The sequence below is a fragment of the Schistocerca piceifrons genome, chromosome 10 (genome assembly GCF_021461385.2).
Source record: "Schistocerca piceifrons isolate TAMUIC-IGC-003096 chromosome 10, iqSchPice1.1, whole genome shotgun sequence".
NCBI lineage: Eukaryota > Metazoa > Arthropoda > Insecta > Orthoptera > Acrididae > Schistocerca > Schistocerca piceifrons.
The window spans coordinates 5,526,109-5,540,065 of NC_060147.1; the positions used below are offsets into that span (position 1 = coordinate 5,526,109).

General features: G+C 43.0%; 1 protein-coding gene across 1 annotated transcript in view; it reads right to left on the bottom strand.

The window, feature by feature from the left end:
• Positions 1 to 13,957, bottom strand: part of LOC124718885 (aminopeptidase Ey-like) — a 209,084-nt gene that overhangs the window by 158,872 nt on the left and 36,255 nt on the right. Inside the window, exon 3 of the mRNA XM_047244525.1 lies at positions 5,136 to 5,413. Coding sequence (XP_047100481.1) covers positions 5,136 to 5,413 — 278 coding nt within the window. The remainder of the gene's footprint in view (positions 1 to 5,135; positions 5,414 to 13,957) is intronic.

A 13,957-nucleotide genomic window follows, 5' to 3' on the forward strand; every position in this document is an offset into this window, starting at 1 on the left:
CATAGTTCTGATATATAAGGGCTGTGCCAATTTTCAGAATTTGGTAAGAGATGATATGGAATCAAAATAACGTTTGTTCTTTAATGTGAGTTAATCAATCAAGAAATCTTTTAAATTTAGGTGGGAATGTTTATATGTACTTTGTCAAGTACATATACGTAAAATTTCCACGTTAAACAATGATGGGGGAGGCTGTGTCTGTTTTTCTACTTTGAGATGTTCTGCAAAAGTTGACTTATATAAATTCTCACCGTCTTCGTTGAGCAAGTGCTCAGGACAGCAGGTCTTAGATGCCATCCCTGTATGTCCTATAAAGAAGCTTGAACCTACATTACTTTACTACAGATTTGAGAAATTTGTCAGTTGCAGGTTTCTCATTATGTATAATGTGGCACTTGGCGACATTATTGGTCGCAGATTTTATTGAGTGTACATGAATTTATATTCTTGTTGGTTTTATCATTATAAAGTTTTTGTATGAGGTCTGCTTGATATCCGTTTTTGAGCGTTGTATACTTTAAGTTATCAAGCCCCTTAGCAATAGTAGAAGGGACTAGGAGACTCTCAATGATATGGTTGACCGTATTGTGAAAGAATATCCACCTGTGTTTAAAGGGGGGAATGATGTTATCTGTTGTGGTGGGTTTCTGGCAAATATTAAAGTTAATTTTACCATCCACTAAACGTAGTTTCACGTCTAGAAAACACACTTCGTTGTGTTGATTTTGTATTTCACATGTAAATTTAATGTTAGGATAGACGCAATTCAACATAAAATGTGTTCCAACAATCTACAACACACCTACATCAATGGTATAGATCTATAGTTTTGTGCATCTTTTCAACAACCCTTCTTGAAAATGGGAATTACATGTGCTTTTTTCCAATTACTGGGAATGGAACGCTTACCTATTCTAGTGACCTATCATACACTCATACTGGAAGAGGAGCAAGTTCTTTCACATACTCTATGTAGAATCGTATTGTTATCTGGTCAGGTCCAGTAAATTCCTCTGTCAAGTGATTTCACTTGTTTTTCTATCCCTTGGTGACTGATTTCCGTGTGTCGTTTGGCGTTTTAAACGAGGAACCACACAACAGTACCCATTGGTGAAACAGTTTTGCAAGAAAGGATTTAGTATCGCATTGATCTACATAATTATGGACAACAGTGAAGGACAGAGGCTATCCAGAAGAGCTCATAAGCTCAATCAAAAGTTAATATCGTTAAACAGAAGTAGAAATTAATACAGGGAAGAAAATGTATCTGAGATATCGTTAAACAGAAGTAGAAATTAATACAGGGAAGAAAATGTATCTGAGATAGAAATCAATCGAAGAGTTGGACAAAGGTGTTCTCTTTCAGTCAGTATTTTTAACGTTTACATGTTCAAAACTTACTTAAAAACTGATAATTAAATAATTATCCATGAATTAAATCATATAAGCTGCCTATCATCTCCATTTATTAGTGCACCACGTTTAGAGTAATACACAAAAAGTGAAGTTCAGCCCCATGTAGCATTACATTGGCTAAATCAAATACGTACAGAATCTACTATTATAATTTGTTACATAAGACGAATGTTATGGCAGTTTAAAGTCAATCTGGATACACTGAGAGAAGAAAGACTACCAAACAAAACCCTAAACTACAACCTGAACACTGGTTTGATGCAGCTCCCCACACCAATCTATCGCACGCACGTCTTTTCATATCTGCATACCTACTGGATATTGCATGCATCAATGTAGTCAAGCCTTGGCCTCCTTCTAAAACTTCTGTCTGTCATAGTTCCTCCTATTAACAAGTTAACCATTCCTTAGTGACAGAATGTATGGTGGCAATGGACATCTATTTTTAATAAGTCAGAGGTCAGGAGACTAATGGAATGTCAAGCGAGGAGATGATATAAGAAAATCTACATGGGCAACGTAAAAGTGTACAAGACAGTTATGAAGGAAGGGTACAAGAGGCACTCACGCTGCAGTGTAAGTCAAGTCCCTTGGATGACCACTATCTTGATCACTATGAACATTATAATGATGAACTCAAATATTATTCTAAAGACACCATAAACAATTCCAAACATGATCATGGAGATGATACTGAAGATCATCCCAAATATGACCAGCAAATTGTGAAAAATGATCTTTAAGGTGAATTCGGTGATTATCTCAAAGATGATTCAAAAATAATCCAAAGATGATAGCAAACATGATCCTGAAGTTTACAAAACACATGACCCTCATCATGATCGTGAAGGTGATGCCGATGATGATCATGAAGTTGTTACTGAAGATGATCCTGAAGGTGATGCTGAAGATTATCATGAAGGTGATGCTGAAGATTATACTAGTGATGACTGAAAATTATCAAAAAATAGTGATCTCAAAGGTGATCCCATTGATGATATTGAACAATGTCCAAAATATGACTTCAAAATTATCAAAATATAACCCACAATACGAAATTAAATATGATGCAAAAGATTATCTTAGAGTTGATTGCAAAAATGATATCAAGATTGAACCAAGGATGACTCAAACATGATCCAAAAGTCTGTCAGACAGATGAAACTGAAGATAAACCTGAAGACAAGGTACAAGATGATTCTGAAGGTGATACTGAAGATGATCCTCATGAAGCCAGTGCAGATTAGCCCAAAGATAAGTTGAACATTACCGAAAACTTCTGAAGCTCTCAAAGATGGTCTTGAAGCTGATCAGAAAGATAATCTCAAAAATTATCTCAAAAATGAGCCACAAAAAATGATGGCCAGGAGCTAGTATGACTCGCTACTGAGGGTCCTGTACATACTTAACTGTGTATGTAGACAGTTCAGCCGTTCCAGGAATGGAGGAACTCGACGAGTACTGCCTGTTGATGACACTGATACTAGCAAGGTATTGGTGCCAGGGAGTCCAAGACTGTGAAGAATGTTTTAATTTCAAGCTTGAAGTCAGAACACATGAGAAAACAAATACTTTTTTCCTTGTCATGTAACTATCAACCAACAGTTTTCTGATTTTACTCCTTTACTTGGTTTTTGAAACCTTACTTCTTGTCAACTTTTGCTATTCTACATCAAAGGGAAGTACGCTATTGGTTTCAATAAGTGGGTTTGAATCAAAATATGTGAGGTCAATGGCTGTACCTTTTGACTGCACGGAAGTTTTTTACCTTACTATCTCCCTACCATTCCACTCCTGAACAGCGTGCGGGAAAAACGAATACCTAAACCTTTCTGTTCGAGCTCTGATTTCTCTTATTTTATTTTGATGATCATTCCTACCTATGTAGGTTGGGCTCAATAAAATATTTTCGCATTCGGAAGAGAAGGTTGGTGACTGAAATTTAGTAAACAGATCTCGCCGCGACGAAAAACGTCTTTGCTTTAATTACTTCCATCCCAACTCGCGTATCGTATCTGCCACACTCTCTCCCCTATTACGTGATAATAAAAAAAGAGCTGCCCTATTTTGCACCCTTTCGATGTCCTCCGTCAATCCCACCTGGTAAGGATCCCACACCGTGCAGCAATATTCTAACAGGACGAACGAGTGTAGTGTAAGCTGTCCCTTTAGTGGACTTGTCGCATCTTCTAAGTGTCCCGCCAATGAAACGCATCTTTTGGCTCGCCTTCCCCACAATATTATCTATGTGGTCTTTCCAACTGAAGTTGTTCGTAATTTTAACACCCAGGTACTTAGATGAATTGACAGCCTCGAGAATTTTACTATTTATCAAGTAATCGAATTCCAACGGATTTCTTTTGGAACTCGTGTGGATCACCTCACACTTTTCGTTATTTAGCGTCAACTGCCACCTGCCACACCATACAGCAATCTTTTCTAAATCGCTTTGCAACTGATACTGGTCTTTGGATGACCTTACTAGACGGTAAATTACAGCATCATCTGGGAACAACCTAAGAGAACTGCTCAGATTGTCACCCAGGTCATTTATATAGATCAGGAACAGCAAAGGTCCCAGGACGCTTCCCTGGGGAACACCTGATATCACTTCAGTTTTACTCGATGATTTGCCATCTATTACTACGAACTGCAACCTTTCTGACAGGAAATCACGAATCCAGTCGCACAACTGAGACAATACCCCATAGGCCCGCAGGTCGATTAGAAGTCGCTTGTAAGGAACAGTGTCAAAAGCTTTCCGGAAATCTAGAAATACGGAATCAACTTGAGATCCCCTGTCGATAGCGAATAAAGAGCTAGCTGCGTTGCATGAGAACGATGTTTTCTGAAACTGTGCTGATTACGTATCAATAGATCGTTCCCTTCGAGGTGATTCATAATGTTTGAATACAGTATATGCTCCAAAACCCTACTGCAAACCGACGTCAATGATATAGGTCTGTAGTTCGACGGATTACTCCTACTTCCCTTCTTAAACACTGGTGCGACCTGCGCAATTTTCCAATCTCTAGGTACAGATCTATCGGTGAGCGAGCGGTTGTATATGGTTGCTAAGTAGGGAGCTATTGTATCAGCGTAATCTGAAAGGAACCTAATCGGTATACAATCTGGACCTGAAGACTTGCCCATAACAAGCGATTTGAGTTGCTTCGCAACCCCTAAGGTATCTACTTCTAAGAAACTCATGCTAGCAGCTATTCGTGTTTCTAATTCTGGAATATTCCATTCGTCTTCCCTGGTGAATGAAGTTTGGAAAACTGCGTTCAATAACTCCGCTTTAGCGGCACAGTCGTCGGTAACAGTACCATCGGCCCTGCTCAGCGAAGGTATTGACTGTGTCTTGCCGCTTGTGTACTTCACATACGACCTGAATTTCTCAGTACGTTGCATAAATTTCAACATGATACGTCTGTCTGTTCCTGTGAAAAAAGGTCCTTAACAGGCTGGCAGACAGACAACAAAATGATGCTATAAGAGTTCTGTTTTCGACGGCTGAGGTACGGAACACAAATGATCTCACAGATTCTCTCAAAGTTACTATAGAAGGTTATCCTAAGGATTATCGTAAATATTATCCAGAGGATAATACCAAAAAAGACCATAGTCTTGACGACGGTCGTGATGAATATCGCAGTACTGATCGCCATAAGCGTGGATCCCATACGTGTATATAAATAGCTGAAGAGGGTGGGCACCTCGTGTCACCGGAGGTGCGGTCCCGATAGCTGGAGCGGTAGTAGCCGGCTAGGCCCTGCTCCAGCGGGGCGGCGAAGGCGAGCCGCAGGCGGTAGGCGGCGCCGGGCTCCAGCGGGCCGTCCAGCTGGAGCACCAGGAAGTCGCGGTCCGTGTCCAGCCGCACGCGCCTCAGCGCCGGCGCCGGCGGCCCCTGCGACGTCAGCTGCACCGCCTCCTCGTCCACCGTCAGGTTCTTGGCGTGCAGCCGGAACTCGCGCACCGGCGCCGTCGCCGACAGCTGCACAGAGCGCCCAGCATTACTTGACCGCTAGCTGCCCGGGAGGTGGGGTGCGCAGCGGCAGAGTGGGGAATGGGGAGAGCGCTACCAGTGGGGGCTGCCCGGGAGTCGGGGTGCGCAGCGGCAGAGTGACGTTTGGGGGAGTGGGAAGAGCGCTACTGCTGGGGGCTGCCCAGGAGGCGGGGTGCGCAGCGGCAGAGTGACGATTGGGGGAGTGGGAAGAGCGCTGCAGGTGGGCTCTGCCCGGGAGGCGGGGTGCGCAGCGGCAGAGTGGGGAATGGGGAGAGCGCTACCGGTGGGGGCTGCCCGGGAGTCGGGGTGCGCAGTGGCAGAGTGACGTTTGGGGGAGTGGGTTGAGCGCTACCGCTGGGGGCTGCCCGGGAGGTGGGGTGCACAGCGGCAGAGTGACGTTTGGGGGAGTGGGAAAAGCGCTGCCGGTGGGGGCTGCCGGTAGGCAATGCCGAGCGCTGGAGGGCAAGTGCCATTCTAAACTGAAACCTACGTGCACATTTCTTTGTGGATATTAAGTGGAGCTCCTCCACACCCACACTTGCACAGTGATCATTCAATAGGATCTACTGTCACGCCCACTTTGGTTAGTATCTAAAAATAATTACAGTGAAACTACAACAGAAACGGCGATTTTTTTTCACCTAGGTTTAAACATTTGTAACTTTCAGGAAAGCGTCACAAGTGACGAATTTTGAGTAAAATCTACATTTGTGTCGTTGTCATGTTGTGAGGGTACAGGTGTGTAGTATCTGTAAGTGGTTGTTCTTTGCAGGCGCAGTGGCGCAGAGAGTCGCAGGCAGAGGCAGTTGTTGAGACGCTGTGGAAGGTGTATGCTGCGTGGGCCGAAGGTGGTTGCATAGCGAAGGATTTATCTCAGTGGTTAATAGTAGTATCACACAGTTTGAATAATAGTGTGTGTATGTTTGTGCAGTGTGATAAAGGACATAAATTAAATTTTACCAGTTCTTAATGCGTCTTCATCAGTTAGTACCACACAATGGACGAATCTCAATATACACAGTCAACTAAAATAAGAGGAATGTAACATAATAATCATTAATTAACCTATATAATCTCCAAGGAGACAGGAGCTTATATTTGGCGACCATGACAGACCAAATGTAAGCTCCTGTCTCCTTGGAGATTATATGGGTTTTAGTTGACTGTGTATATCGAGACTTCGTCCATTGTTAAATCGAATGGTGTGGTACTAACTGATGGAGACGCGTTAGGAACTGGTAAAATTTAATTTATTTCCTTTATCACACTGCAGAAACGTAAGCACACTATTATTCTAACTGTGTGCCACTACCACTAAACATAGAGATAAATCCTTCGGTACGCAACCGCCTTTGGCTCATGCAGCCTACACCTTCCACAGCCTCTCAACAACTGCCTCTGCTTGCGACTCCTTGTGCCACTGTCGCCATCCAAAGAACAACCACTTACAGATACTACACACCACTACCCTCACAATGTGAAAATTTACTTCTTTTGCCAAACACAGCTGAGTTTACACAGTGTCATCTCAGCAACACGTTGTGTGGATGCAACTGCGAGAAAATTCTAGAAAACTGGTTTATTATGTTGATTGAGGAACTAAGGAAAAGCAAACTGAGTACCCTACGAAAACACCCATTCTTCATTATAAATTGAATCTGCAATGCCTTCGCACGTGTTACTCCAAAACGAGTAGCATTTGCTATTTCACCGACCATTAAAAACTACATTCTTAAATAAAAAAAGCCTGCAGGTATTGGGATAACACAGTAGATAATGAATTGTTGCACAGCACCTATATGGAGAAATACTCCCTTCTTTGTGCGCTATCACTTGCTGATATCTCATTGTGATATCTCAAACCCGTTTATGAAATATTAAAAATTTTGTGGCTATTTCACTCTGGTTTTATGACCGGTGCACATGATCACAAATCGGTGTACTAAATCACACCAATTTTCTTCAGATTGGGGACAGATAGAGATCTCCACCCAAATCTAAACGAAATTTCATACACAGCAACATATTCAACATATTGTGAAAGATGCATCAAACGCAAAACGATAGCGAGTCCGACTTTCCATTGCAAATTTTTTCGAATTTGCCACAGTGTCTTACTTAAATCACAATAAGTACGATATGGGGACATCAGCATGAAGCTGACATATAAAGCTATAAGTAACGCAAAAATGACTTTTTTTACCTAATAGTTTCTGTAAAATCGTTTGAGAATGACTGCAGGGCTCGTGCCTCGATTCCGTCATTGCTGACTGGCCGTAAGGTGGAAGACGCTGCCAGCCTCCCCTTCGGAACAAACGAATGGACTCGCCCAGTGCTTTGGACGAAACCTGGTGACCGTGCAGTGGCCACCGTACCCTCGTGCGGACTCCACAGGTGGGGGGCTCCCTCAAAACCGTGTACCTCACACAACTTGTATTAACAGATTACGCTAGTAAGACAAAGGATTCGAAAGTCAGCTGTTTATTATTAAGTTGCAGGATTATGCTGGAACTGCATCACAGAGAGTGATTTATTTTCGTCTGTCTTGGCTCAAATGGCTCTGAGCACTATGGGACTTTACATCTGAGATCATCAGTCCCCTAGATCTTAGAAATACTTTAACCTAACTAACCTAGCAACATCACACACATCTGTGTGCGAGGCAGCATTCGAACATGCGACCGTAGCGGTCGCGCGGTTCCAGACTGAAGCGCCTAGAACCACTCGGCGACACCGGCCGGCCCTGCAAAATCAGTTATCAAAACATACATCTTTCTTTCTTTCCCTTGTTGCCATGTTAAAATTAGCTTCTTTTCCCGAAACACAGTGGTGTTTACACAGTTCCACGTCACTAACATGCTAATGTAGCTGCTACGCTAGGTTAGTTAGGTTTAAGTGTTTCTAAGTTCTAGGGGACCTCAGATGTTAAGTCCCATAGTGCTCAGAGCCATTTGAGACTAACCTAGCGACATCACACACATCCGTGCCCGAGGCAGCATTCGAACCTGCGACCATAACACATCCCAGCATTTGCCTAGAGCAGTTTAGGGAAATCACGCAAAATCTAAATCACGATGGCCAGACGCGGGTTTGAACTGTCGACCTCCCGACATCGAGTCCAGTGCGCTAACCACTGCGGCACCTCGCTCGGTCACAAATGAAGCAATCAGACGTTTATTATTTTACCGGTCATAGATTTTCCTTAACTTATTGACGTTCACTTGGTCTAAATTGCCAGATAAAAAATACACTGTTTCAAGGTTATGTCGGAATTGCAGCTACATTAGCATGTTAGTGACGTGGAACTGTGTAAACACCGCTGTGTTTCGGTAAAAGAAGCTAATTTTAACACGGCAACAAGGGAAAGAATGAAAGATGTGCAAGTCAGATGTGCACAATTCCGACATAACCTTGAAACAGTCTATTTTTAATCCGGCAATTTAGACCAAGTGAACGCCAATAACTTAAGAAGAACCTACGACCGGTAAAATAATAAACGTCTGATTGCTTAATTTGTAACCGAGCGAGGTGCCGCGGTGGTTAGCGCACTGGACTCGATGTCGGGAGGTCGACAGTTCAAACCCGCGTCTGGCCATCCTGATGTAGGTTTTCTGTGATTTGCCTAAACTGCTCCAGGCAAGTGCTGGGATGGTTCCCTTGAAGGGCATGGCCAACTTCCTTCCCTATCCTTCCCTAATCTGATGGGAGCAATGACCTCGCTGTTTGGTCCTTTCCCCCAAATCCACCAACCAACCTCCGTTTGTGCCGTTACAAAATCCATACTAATTCTTATTTCATCAACTGCTGATAGTCCACTGAAGAATTACATTATTTCATTGAAAAAGTCTGTATTCGCTCATATATCACAGTAGACAGCAAAGTTTCACATGTTAGCTATGTGGAAAAATACTGTCCACTTTACAAGCTATCATTCGCCAAAAATAAATTTCAGTTTCTCGAGCCACTTATGAGATCAGAAAGGTGTTGTAAACATTTCACTTGCACTCTTGTTTGCACAGACAATCGAAAGTGAGTGCACTGCACAGAATCAATTTTCTCGAGATGCCAGATAGATTGTAACACCCCACCCGTCACCTATCTGGTTTTGGTGTGTGTTCGCCCCAGATAATTGACAAACAGACTAACAGATCAACAGAGAGTGCAAAACTGCCGCAATATCGGATAATGAAAAAAAAAGTAATAAGGCTCTGTGACTCCTGATTGAACTGCAGTGGCAGTGTTGACATTAATTGGTTTAGAATTGATAACTTTTAATTAAAAAGGGGTGCACATTGATGATATATTCAGCTATTGAACACCAGATGCAAATTTTGAACATAAAATTAAATAAGAAAGTGACTTGGGATTTCAACTACTTGATTGAAAACAGATGCAGTCGATTAGCACAAATTTATTTTAACTCCCGACCTTCAATCATCACATTACAAGACTCTCCTATCAGGCAGTGGTAATAAATTGCGTTTGCGTGGAGTAAAGCGCGATAACTCAAAAGTAATTCCTACTGACTGACCGAGGCGTAATGCGAAGTGCGAGAAGAATTATACAAATCACGTCCCATGAAACCTTCGTGGAAACTTTGCCGACGTGATCCAACAAATTAATCAGTGGCCGGAGCGGGCGCAATATCACCGAATACAGCGTGGCAGGGCGGCGTCGTTGTGTGGACGTCGGCCGACCTCGTGGTGCTGCAAGGCTGCACTCGTCTATTCACTCCTAGCTATCTTGCTCAGTACATAGCTGAACCAAAACTTCCTATCTCCAAGCTCAATCGTTCCCTTTGCTAAGTCCTAAACTGCAGAGATGCTCACTCTTTTTCAGGCAAGCTGAGTAAAGAACGCCATGTCCACACTCTAGGCAAGCTGGCAACGGAAGACCACTATGGAGACTTCTCCCAGTCTGCTCTTCACCTCGGTTTCCCCTCCAGCAAAATCACTTACGCCAATTGCAGCGCAAGTTGCGTTAATTATGTGTCACTTCCTGGCGCCGACTCTTGCCTGCTATGGGTAGTGAACAAATTCCCACAAAATTTCCCTTCGTCTCAACTTCTGCTATTTAGCTCCTCCCAGGCCACCCATCAAGGTTAGTGTCTGCACAAACACCAATTTTTCTGGAATTCCGACTCTCAGGAGAGTACTTCAAATTCCTTGGTCCTAAATTCCCATCGGAGGCCAGCGTATTTAATTCTGTCGCTCTTCACCTGATTTACTTCAGACTCTGTGGACCGTGAATTCAAGTCACGAACAAGCATATTTTGACCTCTGTTGACCGCTCCACCGTAACTTTGCACGGCTTTCTCACACGTTTCACGGAAAACGGGATGACGGACATTTATCAACAAGTGTACAATTTCTCCGTCTGTTTCCCAGTACACCAGCATGGGGTCAACCACCCCCTCACTGCCACTCATCTTAAGGGGGCTGGAGGCCGCGCCCCGTTACCGCTTTCTCGGAGCTTGAGCCACCCTAAGTTGCCTATTGTCGCTTCCCTTCACCACTCCCCAGCTGGCCACGGTCAATTCTGAGTACTTCCCTGGGATAAACTAGTCTCCAGTAAATCAATGCATTTCCACGAAGTTTTCATGTCGCATGAATTACTTTAAAACCATCACCCGACATTAATTATTCCAATACGTCCATACTATACCCTCTTCAAGATGCATTGTGCCTTGTCAGTCATTTTTGTTCAGCCCTACTGTTCGCTCAACATGAGTTAGGTCATCTTTAATGACAAGATATAAATGTGGTCTCAAGTTTAAAGAAAAATTCAATGTGTTAACTGCATCTCGTACACAGCAGTATTTGTAGTAACTGCACCAAACACAAACTATAGCTACCCCTTTTTCCTTTGCAAAGTATTCGACTTAAGCACTGTACATTACTAAATCAAGGAATATCACAATAACTATGATCCTTAACGAGATTATAGGCAGTTCTTCATTAAACTGACGAATGAGGCTGCGAATGTGTGAGAATCCTTTTCTTTCCCCCAAACAGTTTCTTTAAAATCATTTGTGTAAGGTTGCCATGCAGCCGGCATGCAGACACCTCCGTTCCTGCTGTGTAGCTGAGGTGGGCAGAGAACGTTAGACGAAGCTCATGGGTGCGTACCCAGTGGGAAACTGAGGGATAGAGTTGCCCAGCGCTGACAACGAGGATCACCCTCTGTGCATCGGCAAGGTAATCCTGCACAAACTCTACATCCTATGGAACCGTGGGCTTCTGAGGCCAGGAACAGCCTCATTAGAATTGTCTGGCACCTTCTACCGCATCATTTTAGAAAATAGTTCAAATGCTTAAACACTAAAGTGAGCAACGTCTCGAGGGTTAGGATAATTTAGCTCGCGGGTGTGGGAGGGGAGGAATGCTTCAACATATTGTGGTTTTAATGGCGTGAAAAGACCACTGACGCTAAATTCGGTAGAGACTGGATATTTCTGGCTTTCATCGTACTTAGATATGATCAGTGTAAATTACTGAACTGGTGCATTGCTATTCTTAAAACAGCTCGAAAACTGTCTTTGAAAATTTCCAATTGCTGCTAACTAAATAGCATTTATAACTCATCAACTTAGTCATTATCTAAAACTAACTGCAACAATATTTCAGCTATCTTGAAGCAGAGACGACTCTGCAGGCTGGGACACGTCCACCGTACGGATCCTGACAGATTACCACGTGAGGTGATGCTCGGAGAGATCTCTATAGCCAAAAGACCTGTAGGACGTCCTATATTGAGGTGCAAGGACTCCTGTAAACGAGATTTGGAGAGCTTTGGAATCGACACAAACAAATGGGAGGCACGGGCTACCATGAGACCAGAGTGGCGTGATGATATATCATTTGGAATGTCGAAGCACGATGAAGGCTTGTTAGATAGATTAAGGCAGAAAAAGCTTCGCAATGCTACCACTGCTCCTGCCTCAGCAGCCAGATACACTTGTGACAATTGAGGCAAGAGATGTCTTGCTGCCATTGGCTTGACAAGTCATATGAAAAAATGCAACCCATAAACACACAGACATTGTAACAATCATCTACCAAGATGTCGTGGCCTATATGTATATATGGTAGTTGAGTGTGGACATGGAAGTTTTGCTGTCACAGAGTAGCTGCTTCGAATCTTGCTAGTAAGAAGTTCTTTTAACCTTTACAATACATATTACTTAAAAAATGCAAATGTTGCTAATAAATACTGAATCACAATATTTTACTAATAAAATTAGCTTTGATTGCTGTTTACATGGAAACTGAATATTCACAATAAACTAAAATTTGTGTGTGGTGTCTGTTGTTTCAGACTTGTCCAAAAGAACAGAAACCATTTTGATCCTGCAACCACTATGGATCAAGACAAAAACGAAATCTGCCAGTGGGTACTGATTTACCGGGTGATAAAAAAGTCAGTATAAATTTTAAAACTTAATAAACCACGGAATAATTTAGATAGAGAGGTAAAAATTGACACACATGCTTGGAATGATATGGGGTTTTATCAGAACCGAAAAAAAAGTATTGCTAGACGCATGAAAGATCTCTTGCTCGCGTCGTTTGGTGATGATCGTGTGCTCAGCCGCCATTTTCGTCATGCTTGGCCTCCCAGGTCCCCAGACCTCAGTCTGTGCCATTATTGGCTTTGGGGTTACCTGAAGTCGCAAGTGTATCGTGATCGACCGGCATCTCTAGGGATGCTGAAAGACAACATCTGACGTCAATGCCTCACCATAACTCTGGAGATGATTTACAGTGCTGTTGACAACATTATTCCTCGACTACAGCTATTGTTGAGGAATGATGGAGGACATATTGAGCATTTCCTGTAAAGAACATCGTCTTTGCTTTTTCTTACTTTGTTATGCTAATTATTGCTATTCTGATCAGATGAAGCGCCATCTGTCGGACATTTTTTGAACGTTTCTATTTTTTTGGTTCTAATAAAACCCCATGTCATTCCAAGCATGTGTGTCAATTTTTGCCTCTCTATCTACATTATTCCGTGATTTATTCAGTTTTCAAATTTATACTGACTTTTTGATCACGTGGTATATTAAATTGGTAAGTTGAAAATTTGTGCTGGACTTGGATTCGAATCTCTGTCTCCTGCTTGCTAGGCAGATGTGCTGACCAGTATGCCATTCAGACACAGTGGTCACCACCCCAGCGCACCTCCCATCAGGCCCAAATCCTCAACTTGACACGACACATTACAGATGTAGCGCCCCTTGCTCATTAGCCTCATTACTCGCAGCATCTCGCCAATTTACATAAGACTTGGTGTGCATCCATGCTGGAAGGACCATTAGCCGCCACTGCCTTAATAGTTGAGAATCTGGGTCTGACGGGAGGCATACTAGGATCGAGTGTGCAGCTGTGGTGACCACTGTCGTACTCCTTTAGGAAATCATCCTGGTCTGCACAAAATTGGAAAGGGTCATTGGGTAAGACTACATCGCCAGTTTGCTTCACCTCACAACTGGGTCTACACTGTCACAAAACTTGCTCGGAGCCTAAAACC